Source organism: Anguilla anguilla, chromosome 8 (assembly GCF_013347855.1).
Source record: "Anguilla anguilla isolate fAngAng1 chromosome 8, fAngAng1.pri, whole genome shotgun sequence".
NCBI classification, from domain to species: Eukaryota; Metazoa; Chordata; class Actinopteri; order Anguilliformes; family Anguillidae; genus Anguilla; species Anguilla anguilla.
In genome coordinates, this window is record NC_049208.1 from 5,929,269 (window position 1) to 5,944,583 (window position 15,315).

General features: G+C 43.0%; 2 protein-coding genes across 2 annotated transcripts; both read right to left on the minus strand.

The window, feature by feature from the left end:
* Nucleotides 1–1,351: 1,351 nt before the first annotated feature.
* LOC118233561 (ETS domain-containing transcription factor ERF-like) lies at nt 1,352–3,691 on the minus strand. The gene is given in 6 exon segments (XM_035429319.1): nt 1,352–1,635; nt 2,107–2,170; nt 2,256–2,379; nt 2,889–3,002; nt 3,004–3,121; nt 3,586–3,691. Coding segments are annotated over 6 exon segments (762 nt in total). The 5' UTR covers nt 3,644–3,691.
* A 6,394-nt stretch (nt 3,692–10,085) lies between these two features.
* On the minus strand, nt 10,086–15,196 carry eif3f (eukaryotic translation initiation factor 3, subunit F). The gene is made up of 8 exons (XM_035431068.1): nt 15,045–15,196; nt 13,827–13,897; nt 12,864–12,943; nt 12,266–12,403; nt 11,551–11,642; nt 10,951–11,087; nt 10,410–10,523; nt 10,086–10,227 (listed from the first exon to the last, which is right to left on the minus strand). Exons 1-8 carry the CDS (start codon nt 15,154–15,156, stop codon nt 10,150–10,152), a joined length of 822 nt encoding a protein of 273 aa, XP_035286959.1. The 5' UTR covers nt 15,157–15,196; the 3' UTR covers nt 10,086–10,149.
* Between the last annotated feature and the right edge of the window lie 119 nt (nt 15,197–15,315).

Consider the following 15,315-nt stretch of genomic DNA (forward strand, 5'->3'; position numbering starts at 1 on the left):
CGAGGCTAAAAACAGGCTATTTTTTTTAAACCGAAGAACAGGATAGCATATTTGCTGTGCGTAAATTACATTGTGGATGAAGAGTTTCACTGTAAGTGTGTACTCAATCCACACTTTGTGTCTGTGATGTATAAACATATACCAAATTCTTCATCGTTTTGGCCCACTCTCTGAAGCGTAGTCCTATTGGAATCGTAGTCACCCTGGTTGGGGGTTTTCAGTATATGTGCTGAATATCTAATGGTATAATGACTGCGAACCCCCCAAAATCTTTACATCCAAGCAGGTAGGATACAAACTGAATTCATACTGGCAAAACATGCTTTAATACTTTATTAAAACATTAAGTTTGTTTCGAGGAAAGGAATTATTTTAGGGACCTCATAAACTGTAGCCATAAACTTTCTGTTATTTTATGTATTTTATACATTATGCTGTTTATGTATTAAATGGTACATTGCATGGTCTTCCCTGCCCTTATAAGAATGACAGGTGGCAGGACACCTTAAATACCTCTTTATTATATTATTGATGAAATTAGGATTGTGCACACCTGACACACACACACACAGTAGTGTGGTAACACACAGGGAACCTTTGGAATTACAATTGAGCAGCCATGTTACTGTGCTTCAGACACTGTCCCATAGCACGACACAAGCTCGGTATCACAGAAAACCCATTAAATACACATTTCACTGATATAGCTACAGCTAATAATGTTGTTTTTTTTTTTAAAACACTAAGACAATTTCTAAGAGAAAAATGTTTTAGCAATGAATAACTGCGTTTCTCAAAAAGATAGGTGTCAAAGCAAGTGTTTCAGTACTTTTCAAACTTTAGCTGACCCTGGCATTGTGGTCAGAAGCAACCAAAATGGCTCTTTTTGCCCATGCACATCAACAGCAGTCGGTTTGTTGTCAGAAGAAGGAGAATGTTGAAAAAGAATGTCATTCCACATTATGCGAAGCATTCTTACATGATGGAAGAGTGTACAAAGTTTTGAAAACAGGCGTATGAATAATTTTAACACATATCTTTCTTGGGAAATAAAATTATTGCTTAAAAAACTTTTCATTGGGCAATATATACTATAAAATACTATGAAACAAAATATAATAAAATATAACTTTTCTATTTTTTGAGCACACTTTTAAATAGGAGGAGATTCTGCTGTAACTGTACGTCGTAAAATGTCCAGAGTTAATTCAACCCTAACAGAGGTCCAATGAGGACCATATATACTCTGTAAGAGTTGATTGAACATTGAACATTTTACTGCATGTAGTTTTAAAATATACATTTTTCAGAGTTTTCCTGTGTTCGACTCTCTCTTTCCCTCTTCGTTCTTTCACTTCCCATCTCTTTTCTTTGCCTCCCCCTCTTCTGCGGCCATACGAGGAGAGGTGTGGTAGCCGCTCAAACTCCGCCCTGTGTCGGTTGGCCAGCCGTTCAGAGCTGGGGCGAAGGGCAGGTTGGTGGTGACAGGGCCCGCTAGCCCTGATTGGCTAGTCGCCGGAGGCAGTGGGCCAGAGAGATAGGGCAGTTGACCCTGAAGGGTGTGGGTCTGTGGGAAGGGGAGGGGCTTAGGAAGACAGTATGGCAGCAGGAAAGAGTGTGGAATGGACTGTGCCGCTGTCAATCAAGAGAAATACAGGCATGTGATTAACGGCTTTGCTGCAAACTGTGACAGGTTAAAGCACAGAATAACCATGGACAATGCAATTCCAATAACAGCACAGTAGCCAGTGAGATTACACTGATATAGTAATAGTATATTTACAATGACGATGTAATGATACAATAGCAGTACAGTAACTGCGGAGATAGATACAGTTACACTACTGTTACTGTAACCATTGAGACAACACTGATACAGTAACAGTACAGTAACCCAGGAAGTGACAAGTATAAGAGCGAATGGTGTTTTTGTAAATGTAACAGTAAAGTTACCATGGATACACTGATACAGTAACAATATGGCAACCATGGAGATGATGCTGATAGAGTAACAGCTACATTAGGATTTGATTCATGCAAAGGCATTGGTTACCAGGGAAATATAAATTGTCATGGTGACATACTTTTTGGATGTTGAGCACTTACCTCTGTTCAGCACTGATTCTCTCCCTGCTCCACACAGGTGCCCCCCTACCTCAGATGGGATGAGCTAGAGGGGAGGGGGATAAATTAGTATACAATTAAAGTATCAAATTCAGTATATTAAAGGAGTGTTATTTCCCACAGACTCTGACCTGGGGGGCCACGTGACAGGGGGGAAAGGCCGGGTAGTTCACCAGAATCAGCTTGCTGAAGTTGAACTTGTAAGTAAACCTCTTGCCCTTGGTCTTATGGAGGATCCTCTTGTTGTAGTAATACCTGTATGCACCAGGGGGCAGTAAGTCACAATGGGAGTGTCAGTTTTTGTTTGTGCATGTATAATATATGTGTAATATGTCTGTGGTTGTGTGTGTATCTGTTTATTTACAGTATGTGTGAGAGTGGAAATGTGTATGTTTGTGTGTATATGTGTGTGAGAGAGTGTGTGTTTGTACATGAGTATGTGTATGTATGTGTCTGTGAGACTATGTAGGTGTATGCTTGTGCGTGTGTGTGCTTGTGTGTGTGTTTTAATGCAAGTAATGTGATCCATGTAATTATATCAATAAATAATTATAGCAATAAATGTAACTGTAGATAAAATTAACTGCGCTAAAAACACCCATATCCCCCCCCTCCCCCTCGAAGCCGGGTGGGCACCTTTGTGTATGTATGTGTCTGTGAGACCGTGTAGGTGTATGCTTGTGTGTGTGTGTGTATGTTTATGTGTATGTGTGTATGTGTGTGTGTGTGTGTGTGCCTGTGTGTGTATATGTGTCCCAGCTCACCTCAGCGCTCGGCTCAGCTTGTCGTAGTTCATGTGGGGCTTCCCCTTCCGCTCGCCCCACAGCCGGGCCAGCCTCTCAGGGTCCCGGATAACGAATTCGCCCCACTCGCCCCCCCCAGCCGATGGCCCCGCTCTGCCCGTGCCCCAGCAGCTCCAGCAGGAAGTGCCACAGCTGCACCTGTCGAGACCCGGGCGACCAGGCCGGCTTGTAGGCCCAGTCCGGGAACACCACCGCTGCGGAGAGACGGGAAAAGGGTACACTAGCTGTGACACACAGGGAGAGTGTACACTAGCTGTGACACACAGAGAAAGTCTACACTAAATCTGCCACACAAAGTGTACGCTCGCTGTGACACATAGAGAAAATGTACACTAGCTATGTCACACAGGGAGAGTGTGCACTACCTGTGACACACAAAGTGCACACTAGCTGTGACACACAGAGAATGTGTTCGCTAGCTCTGATAAACGGAGAAAGGGTACACTAGCTGTGAGAGACAGAGAAAGTGCACACTAGCTATGTCACACAGGGAGAGTGTGCACTACCTGTGACACATAAAGTGTACACTAGATGTGACACATAGAGAGAGTGTACACTAGATGTGACACACAGGGAGAGTGTACGCTAGCTGTGATACACAGAGAATGTGTTTGCTAGCTCTGATGAACGGAGAAAGGGTACACTAGCAGGAACTGACCTCTGCTCCAGTAAGAAGGGGAGATTGATCCCATCACAGAATTACAGCTGCACTGCATCTGTAAAGAAACACCATCAACATTCACAGCATCATTATCATCAGCAGCAGTAGCAACAGTTACAGTTGCAGTGTTAGCAGTAGCAGTAGCAGCAGTAGCAACAGTTACAGTTGCAGTGTTAGCAGTAGCAGTAGCAGTAGTAGCATTAGCAACAGCAGTAGTAACAGTAGCAGCATTACCAGCAGCAATAACAATAGTTATAACCTATTAGCAAGGGCAGTGACACCAGGTGCCTGTTTGTATTGCTGTTCACTGTATGTTAGCGTGTTACAACCACATGCTTACACTGTAGGACGGAGTGTAGCACAGTGGGTAAGGAACTGGCCTTGTAACCGAAAGGTCGCAGGTTCGATTCCTGGGTATGGACACTGCCATTGTACCCTTGAGCAAGGTACTTTACCTGCATTGCTTCAGTATATATCCAGCTGTATAAATGGATACAATGTAAAATGCTATGTAAAAAGTTGTGTAAGTCGCTCTGGATAAGAGCGTCTGCTAAATGCCTCTAATGTATGTAATATATGTCCCGACCACAGTCACTGGCTAGCAGCATGCAACCATGAAGGTCATTGAGTGTAATGACAAAATATTTAATAGTAGGAAATTAGGTGACGATAGGCCTTCTGCCAATTTAGAAAATAACACATGATCATGATGACATTAGATAACTGATTGTATATTAGATATTAGAGGGGAAACAGGATAATTTAAATCACTGCGTTGATTCAGTTGTCATGAGAAGTGAAAATTGAGTTTAGGGTATAAGGGCATAAGATGATGTACTGCTTTATCATGTAAACGGTTTAGAATGCCGTTCATTTTTATTTCTGCTCTGTAGAAACTTTTCATACACAATAAGTATAGGCTACATGATGATGATGATAATGATGATGATGTCTACCCACCATAGAATATTCCTTGGTCTTTCGTACTACTGTTGACGGTAAATATAGGTCTATAATCTCAGGTGGAGTGAAATCCCACCTTTAACCTATATTTCACCGTTATGCTAAAAAAAATTTGTTCGACTATTTGACAGTTCATCTAAAAAAGAAAATAGCGTAAGTGATTTTCACGAAGCAATAGTACATTCCACACTGTTATCAAACCTGTTTTAGTCCTCATTCATATTCTCTGTGTCTTCACAGTTCTAAATAAATAATTTGAACAAATAAACTGTGAACAAATTTCCTGAATTATGTTCGCAATAATGGAAACACTTTTTAAAACTGTGTATCTAAGGCTGCTATACAACAAGGACAAGAAATAAGACTGATTTCCCCTTCTTTTGTGACGAAAATGTGGGTACTTAATTTAATGAGAAATGTAAATAGAATTAAGCACACGAATTATTATTATTGTTATTATTATTATTATTATTATTATTATTATTATTATTCTTGTTATAATAATAATAATAATAATATTTTAGTGATCGAGCATTTTGAATAGGTTATCGGTTATTTTGGTATTTTAAGTAGAACATACAAATTAACAGTAAGGGCAACTTTCCGCTTTGTAGAATTAAACTGCCTAAATTAACTGCATAGCATTCTCTTTCCGTTTGTCATTATCTTTGTGAAGTTGAACAAATTTTTTACTTTGATGTCTGTATTTTTACCCATCAGTCATCTGAACCCACGAGCTGAGGAATTGCATAATATGTTTTTATATACAGTGTAGTCTGTACATCAACACAAAAAATTGTATCAGTCGCGTATCAGAATTCATAATCACAGCTAAGAGCGCTTAAAATATAGATGATTTACCATATATTACAAAAAAATAAATAAATGACGTAAAAGCGAAACTAATTCATGCGTTCAAATGAGAATAGTAAAAAAGTACATATTTTACTTAAATCACAACAACAACAACGTGTATTAATACTAAAGTATTAAACTGTTTAAATCAGTAAATCTGAACGTGGCCGAAGCGGGGTAAACTTACGTTCCACCAGCCGATGAGTCCGTTGTGTTCTTCCTTCCTGGCGTCTTAATTGTCTAATTATTGCGGAGCGGCCAGGAGGAATAAACTTATTCCCCCTCCCTCTCTCTCTCTCTTTCTTTTTCACTCGCTCACTCTCATCTCTCAACCGGGCACCTTTATTTTTAAAGACGACTTGGCGCTACAGTTAGATTTAACAGATTAACAAAATGTACTTTTCCCCCCCAGATTATGACGGATTCTTTTCTCTGTGTATAACAAACAAACAAACAATAAATAAATTAATAAGTGAATAAATGAATAAATAAATAAATTTGGTGCCAATCATTCTCCATTGTGCTGCTATACATTTTGTGGGGTAATATTTGTAGCAACACTTAGGTGGTCAACAGCTCCAGATTTTACCTGTATTCATTAAATTCTGTTCTTCATCTTGCCCAGTTTAAACATCTCTATTCTCAAAACTTCAACCAGCCTCAGCACCATTTAGGAAAATAAAGCAAACTCCCCTGGGGGAAGAGAGACTTTGTATATCTCAAAACTAAAATAAATAAATTAATAAACAAATCCCCCTGAAACACTGTATTAGTGGTCTGTGAAGTAGCAGAGGAAGCATTTATCCATTGTAAATTGTTGGCTTTTTACAGAATAGCATTCAAATTTTCGATAGAAATAACAATATATACCGAGCTAGGGACAGTTACCACTTTACTATCATACATAAAACACACGTTACTGTGCAACCCTCTACATATTTGGGCATCTGTGTGGACAGCTCACCTCCATTTTAAAACAAAACAGAACAAAACTTACACATAGCCTAACATCAAGGCTGAATGAGTTTTTCAGTACAGTAACAAACACTGCTACACTTGACCTGAAAAACGACCATTACTTCGTTTTCAGTTAAACTGTCATTCACCGAGATGCACGTCCGCGCCTGTAGCTTCAGGTCCGCTAATAGCGCTTATCACCAAGTCCTTGCTATCGGATAGTAATTATGCTCCTTCACTGTGATTGGACAGGCGCCAAAGTCTTCAGCTCAGTTTAATTTATAGGCCACTTATTAGCCTTTCAGTTATACATTTTAACAATTGCGATTGTGCAGAATTGGTACTCGTCTCTCTCTCTCTCTCTCTCTCTCTCTCTCACTCACACACGCACACACACACACACTCTTTCTCTCTCTCTCTCTCTCTCTCTCTCTCTCTCACACACGCACTCTTTTTCGATAGCTGATACCGGAGGCTTTTAATTTTGGAGTAAATACACACACTCTCCCAGACTATCAATAATTCAGGGCACTAACTGAGTTCACTTGTGCTTTTAGCAGACTGGAGGCACGTAGTCTGAAACAAGAAACGCACTTGGAGGCAGTAGGACCCCAGAACTGCACCCCACTAGCACCGTAAAGCCCCAGTACTGTACCCCACCGACACTGTGGAACCCCAACACTGTAGAACTTGTATTATCCATCCATCCATTATCTATACCCACTAATCCCGGGCGGGGTCGTGGGGGGTGCTGACTCTAACACCGTAAAGCCCCAATACTGTACCCCACCAACACTGTGGAACCCCAACACTGTAGAACTTGTATTATCCATCCATCCATTATCTATACCCACTAATCCCGGGCGGGGTCGTGGGGGGTGCTGACTCTAACACCGTAAAGCTCCAATACTGTACCCCACCAACACTGTGGAACCCCAACACTGTAGAACTTGTATTATCCGTCCATCCATTATCTATACCCACTAATCCTGGGCGGGGTCACGGGGGGTGCTGACTCTAACACCGTAAAGCCCCAATACTGTGGAACCCCAACACTGTAGAACACTGTAGAATATTATCGATCCATCCATTATCTGTACTGGCTTATTTGTATGATTGTACACGTGTGTACGTGAGTGTGTGTGTGCTTGTGCATGTGTGTACGTGTGAGCGTGTGTTTGTGCATATGTGTGTATGTTTGTGTGTGTTTGTGTGAGTGCTTCTGCATGTGTGGGTATGAGTGTGTGTTTGTGTGAGCATGAGAGGGAGAAATTGAGGGAAGTGTCTTTTGGGGATTAGTTTCTCGGAAAGTCCTGTTTTTTTTTTTTTTACGGCTGATCATCCTAGAACATAATCTCATTGTTTTGTTGGAGCACATTCATTTAACGGACACTCTTACCCACAGTGACTTATTATGCGTTTACTGCTTACCAGGACAGCGACTGAATGTGTGTGTGTGTGTGAACACGTCACCGTTCTGTAAGTGTGCGTGTCATAGGTGCGCTTGTTTTTTTTTTGTTTTTTTTGTTTTTTTTAAATCTGGATGATGATATCGTCCAGAGTAAAGACCTGTAACTGTGAGGCCTGGGTCTTAGGGGGCAAATCCTGTTATCAGTAAGCAGGATGAAGGTTTTAGGGGTGCTGCTGTGCGTCGCCGTGTTTGTGTAGGGCCAGATTACCGCCCTGCTCTCTGCTAAAGCCTTCTCAGGCTAAAGCCACTTAAAGCAAGAAGGTTACAGAGATATTCCTTTCTTCCTCTCTCCCTCCCTCTTTCCCTCTCTCTCTCCTTCAATCTCCCCATCATTCTGCGCTGTTCATTTATCCATCTCTCTCCATCCCTCCCTCTCTCTCTCTCTCTCCTTCAATCTCCCGATCATTCTGTGCTGTTCATTTACCCGTCTCTCTCCATCCCTCCCTCTCTCTCTCTCTCCTTCAATCTCCAGATCATTCTGTGCTGTTCATTTATCCGTCTCTCTCCATCTCTCCCTCCCTCTCTCTCCCTCTCTCTCTCCTTCAATCTCCCGATCATTTCGGGCTGTTCATTTATCTGTCTCTCTCCATCTCTCCCGGGGGACTGGTGGTTTTGGAAAGGCTTGCTGCTCCTCCATCATGTCGTGTCCAGGACAAATAAAATATCCTGCAGGGGTTAAAATATCCAGGGGAAATTTGAGTGTCTCAGGGGTGGGGGGGCTGTGTGGGGTGAGAGAGTGTGTGTGTATCAGGGAATGAGCGAATGTATGCAAGTGTGTGAGAAAGTGTGTGTGTGTGTGAGTGCATGTTAGTGAGCACGTGCGAGTCAGTTAACGAGTGAATGTGTGCGAGTGTGTGTGTGTGTGTCAGGGAATGAGCGAATGTATGCAAGTGTGTGAGTGTGTGCGACTGTGTGTGTGTGTGTGCGTTCCACACAAGTGAGACACCTGGTTCAAACATGAGTATTTAAATATTTTCTTTCAAAATTCATTTAAAAAAAATGCATTTTAAGTATATCCAAATACACGGAGTCTAGCAAATACTCTTGTGTCTGTATTTGGAGTAAAGTACACTTGACTGATAAAATACTTTTATTTGTTGGGTTTGTAAGTAACTAAATCCATTTCAAATGCCTTCATCAAATACTATGCGTATTAATGTAGGCCTTGGGAGCAACCAGAAGCTCATGTAGAAGCTTACAGAAAAATAGGAATTAAAAAAAATATAATAATTTTAAATAATAAACCAGCTGAAGACTTAAGCTGTGACTTACAGATTTTATTTTACTATTCCTGTTTTCCCTTGCTGTGAAGATTTTAGATGTCATTTAGAACTTATTGAACAGGGAGATCCGCACAAGAATTCCAATGCCCTTGCACACCTGTACCTGAGCAAATGGCAAATGAAAGTCTTATGTTAAAAACAAAGAAATTGCTTAAGGATTCACCTCCTTCGTATTGAGAACCTAAATTCGGTTTAAAAAATATTACATTTTCTTGAGAGATCGCACTAAAAATGAGGTCTGTCCGTTGATTTTGACTCCACTCCACTGTTCAAATTCACGATGGCAGAATAACGCAGAAGACTGAGGTCACACAACTGAAACAGCAGCTCGGATCAGACACGCCGCCACGACGACCAAGGAATCACCCGCAGAACTTTGAGATGATGTTTTCAGGAGATAAAAAGCTGGAGAAGGTTATACAAAGACCGCTAGAGCTTTTGAGTCTTCCTAAGATCACCATTAAATCCACTGCAACGAAGGGAAAACATTTATGGAGGGTCAGTAGCGAAGGTACTGTGTATATGTATGTTTATATATTCAGAAAGTATACATTCTTTTCACAAAATAAAAACGAATATACTTTACTTTTTATATAATTCTTGCCCATTAAATAATTATTAGATGCTATACGTTTGTATTTTGTGTTATATTGGTAAGGTAATCCTGTGTTTATGTGTGGTCAAGAAAATAAAATGCATGTAAGAATTTCAGACAGAGAGAGAGAGAGAAAGTGAGAGAGAAAAAATAAAAATGCCAGTCTGACAGATACCAGAGCCGAACAGAGAAAGAGAACAAGAGGGAACCAGGAGAGGATGAGCAGTTAGTCCATGGGAAAAAATATTAGACAGATAACTACCTACTGCCACCTACTGCCCAGGGAGCAGAACGCAGCACATTTATATTAGTGATCACCACTGATGTGAGGACTCATCTCCTTCCAGTGAGGAACACCAGCTCACTCAGACCCGGAGGAAACACTTCACGCTTTTATTCAGTAGAGCCATACAAGAAACATTTAAGTGAGCTTCTGCTCAGAGCACGACCAGCTTCTCATTCAGGGAGATCTGTGCCTGCGTGAGGTTGGCCAAATATGTCACCATCAACAGATCCTGAGAACGAGAGAGGGAGAGAGGGAGAGAGCCATTAACCCTTTAAGATGCAAGAGCACGAATATCTGCTTAGAATGTTCGTAACTTGACAATCCAATGCTGATGTCACAATCACTACTACTAGCGAAGGTTCTAGGACACCGACTTAGAATCTTGGAATAAGACACGTTCCAAGAACTCACGTTGATGTTGGAGTTGAGCATGGTCTCAAAGTCCTCAGCTGAGATCTTCGGCACTTTGTTCACCAGGTCCGTCAGAAACCGGCCCACGCTGTTGTCTGCCATCACCTTACCAGACTGAGAGACAACACTGCTGTCACCAAGACTCACATACACACACACACTCACTCACGCACACACACACACACACACACACACTCTCAGTCCTGTACTGCTATCCTTGTGAGGACTTCCCATTGACTACATTCATTCTGTAACCTCTAACCCTAACCCTAACCCCAACCACTACATGCCTAACCTTAACCCTAACCTTAGTTAATTGTAACCCTAACCCTAAGTCCTAACCCTAAAACAGCCACTTTACCTTGTGGGGACCAGCAAAAGTTCCCCACAAAGATAAATTTTCTTCATCTTTCTATCCTTGTGAGGACATTTGGTTCCCAGAAGGATAGTATTACAAGTTCACACACTCTCTCACACACACACACATACACACACACACTCACACGCATACACACACACACACACACACACGCACACTCACCAGCACGTCCTCGATGTAGGTCAGCACGGTGGCCAGCATGTCCTGCACTCGGGCTGCGGCCGCTCCCACCTGCTCCAGGTCAGAGGTCAGGCCGTTAGTCCGATTGGGAGAGGCCCGCGTCCGCTGCAGCAGGTCCACTGGGGGGAGAGAGGGAACAGGAGGGGATGAGAGGAGAAAGAGGGGAGAGAGAGAGAGAGAGAGGGAGAGAGAGCAGGTCCACTGGAGGAGAGAGGGAACAGGAGGGGATGAGAGGGGAGAGAGAGAGGGCAGGTCCACTGGGGGAAGAGAGGGAACAGGAGGGGATGAGAGGAGAAAGAGAGGAGAGGAGAGGAGCGAGAGAGGGTCCACTGGGGGAAGAGAGGGAACGGGGGGGATGAGAGGAGAGAGAGAGAGAGAGAGAGAGAGAGGGTCCACTGGGGGAAGGGAGGGAACAGGAGGGGATGGGAGGAGAAAGAAAGGAGAGGGAAGAGAGAGAGAGAGAAAGAGAGAGAGAGAGCAGGTCCACTGGGGGAAGAGAGGGAACAAGGGGGGATGAGAGGAGAGAGAGAGAGAGAGAAGAGCAGAACAGTAACAGGCGGGCGGGAGGGGAAGGGTACTCACCGCCAATGCGCTCCGTGTCGTAGTAAATGTACTTGACTGTCAGGGGGGTGAACATCACGCCCACTGTCTTCCCGGGCACGCCCATCTGAGCACTGACACAAAAACCACTCTCATCAACCTCTTTACCTGTACAGGTAATACAGATACCTCACCTGTCCAGGTAAGACAAACAGCTCACCTGTACAGGTAAGGAACAGACAGCTCACCTGTCCAGGTAAAGTAGAGACAGTTTACCTGTCCGGGTAAGGAACAGGCAGCTTACCTGACCAGGTAAGACAGACAGCTCACCTGTACAGGTAAGGAACAGACAGCTCACCTGGACAGGGGCTTGTTTGTTCATGCCGGAGGATTCATTTTACTTAGGGCAGTAAATAGAAATCGTATTCACCATGAAAGGTGAGAAATTAAAAATGGGTTTTAAAGACATGCATACACGCAACGAAATAAAGAGCAATCACAAAAAAAACCACCCTGTTCTTCTGTAATCACAACAAAGGGTCTGTGTGTGTGTGTGTGTGTGCCCGCATGCGCTTGAATGCACACACAAGCATGTGCTTTTGTGCAAGCGACTGCATGCATGTGGGTGTGTGTAGCAGCTGTGTGCATGTGTGTGTGTGTGCACGTGCGTATGTGGGTGTAACAGAGGTGTGCGTGTACACGCGTACGCGGGCGTAACAGAGGTGTGCGTGTACACGCGTGTGCAGGGGGCGCTCACCTGACGTAGGCGCGGATGTTCATCTTGCCGCTCTGGAGCGCCGTGTCCACCGTCAGGTGAATCGGGTTCTGAGCCTCCCGGCTGTAGTACTCGTGGATCAGCACGGAGTGTTCCGTGATGTCATATCCTGTGGCGTACCTGGGAGGAAGCGGGGGGGGGGGGGGGGGGGGGGGAACGTGAGGAACAATTTCACACCCGTGCCCACAGCGTTCATTGTTCTTTATGTTTTATTACGGTGGAAAAACATTGATGACAATTTATTAATTATTCAGACCCTCCATGATGTCAAAGCACTGTACAGTAAGGGGAAGGGTGGGGGGGGGGAGGAGAGACGTTCTTTCAGCCAATCAGAGGCCTTCCACAGCAATAATGCAAATGAGAGCCTCAGACCCAAACCAGTCAGCTCTCATGACTGATCACAACATAAGGGGGGAGGGGGGACAGATGTTGGGGTTTGGTTTCCTTGTCAGTGTGGATTTCTGCATGCTGATGTGCACAGAGTCCTCTGCTCTGACGGTGTGTGTATGCACTGTCTGCTTAAACTATTACCCTGTCTAAATCAGCCCGACACAAGGGAGGGGTGGGGGGGCAAACCTACCAGCCGATGATGACCTCACTGGGGGAGACCTTCTTGTGCAGTTCGTACATGTTTTTGGCAAATTCCATGTCCACTGCAACCTACCAACACAGAACTGTTAGACCACATGCAAGCAGCTGCAAAAAACACCACTGACACACAGCACTACAGCACTATACAACAGCACTGACACACACACAGCAGTACAGCACAATACAACAGTACTGACAAACAGCACTATAGCACTACGCAACAGCACTGACACACAGCACCATACAACAGTACTGACACACAGCACAATACAACAGTACTGACAAACAGCACTATAACACTACACAACAGCACTGACATGCAGCACCATACAACAGTACTGACACATAGCACTACACAACAGCACTGACACACAGCACCATACAACAGTACTGACACATCACTACACAACAGCAGACACACAGCACTACAACAATATACAACAGTACTGACCCAAAGGACTACAGCACTAAACAACAGCACTGACACACAGCACTATACAACAGTACTGACACACAGCACTACACAACAGCACTGACACACAGCACTACAACAATATACAAAAGTAGTGACCCAAAGGACTACAGCACTAAACAACAGCACTGACACACAGTACTACAAAAATATACAACAGCTGACACAATACTACAGCACTGACACACCACTATACAACAGTACTGACACATAGCACTACACAACAGGACTGACACAATACTACAGCACAGAAACACCACTATACAACAGTACTGAGACACAGCACTACACAACAGTACTGACACAATACTACAGCACATGCACACCACTATACAACAGTACTGACACACAGCGCTACACAACAGCACTGACACAATACTAGAGTACAGACACACAGCACTACACAACAGTACCGACACAGTACTACAGCACTGACACAAACCACAACAACAACCCACAGCACGAAAGCAAAGACTTTACCTCGTCTTCAGATTCATTATGAGGGACGGAGAAACAGTTGGTTACTTCAACCGTGTGCTTGTCAATTGTTCCTGCGGTAGTAAAAACACACCATCAGCATCAGATTTATATTTATATTATCAGTTCTATTTGCTTACCAATGTTAATATTGCATGCCACACATTCATAAGAGTAGACAGCGAAGGCATACTTATACAGCAACGTCACTTATTGAGTGTAGGGCAGTAGTGTTGTCAACCTAATCTGTTAACACTACATCAATGACACCAAAACTTAAAATAATATAAATGTTTATAATATCACTGAATGTTAATTCTGAAAGGACGTCAAACCAAAAGTATATTTGTATCACCATCTATAAATAAATAGTTATTTCTAGAAACAAAATAACACTTGGTGGTACAATTGTCATGTTTATAGCATAGGCTGTACAACAAAAGCAATATCTGTTTCAGTGTACGGAGCGTAATATGATGTACAGTCGGTAACATTATAATCAATCTGAATATAACTTCACGTCATCAAGACGCGAGTTTGATAGTTAAAGGATCACAGAGAACTGAAATCTAGGCAACTTTTTGTCACAAAATAACTAACTTAGCTTCATCTAGAATTTGTAAACCAGCTCGTTACCCATTGCCAACTAAGCTTCAGACGTCTCTATGGCATCGTTGCGCGAAAAATACGAAAGCATCCAAATTTACAAAACGAATTAACTGACAAGTCGATTTTCAGAGGCGTAAATTACAATCTAGCTAACTGTTGGTAGCGTCCATGTATTAAGAACCTCAAAGCAGAGAGCAGGCTAAATCGGACATCCAGCTAACACTCGCTCGCTAGCAATGCAATCGTTTAACAACAGGCATTTGCAACAATGTGTTTTACCCATAAAACCATGCGAGTACACTCCTCTCTCAAACTGTTCAGTTCACTGTATCTGTACAGTTAATCACGACCACCTAACAATGTTTCAAAACCCTACAAAGTCATTAATATATCAACAGTGTTAACTTCAGCTATATAATGTAACGACAACTTATTCAGAACAAGCAATGCGCTAGCATTAGTTAGCAAGATAGCGTCTGTCCATACTAAGCCGTAGCCGCATGCTCTCTATCCCACGTCCAGCGATAACTAGCTTACCTAGCTAACCAACATTACAATGTATTTGTCTACATCAATTCTAATGAACTTAGTAGAATACTGGCAATGTGTTACCTAGTAATGTCCCAATCACACGACTTGCTCCCTCGTTTCTCCGCTCGTAAGAGTCGGCGATAGAGGCAAGAACAACAGGATGAATTTTCACTACTGGTCCGTACACCGACATCTTGAAACAGGAAAGAGCGTTCGCTTTCACAGCCGGGAGGAAGGTTCTATGTTTGATTGGCTTCAAATGTGCTGCCACCTAGTGGTTTGGAACTCACAGTACGTACAGTAGAGCAGTGGTCCTGGGGTATCACTGTGTATGCTGGTTTTCGTTCCAATC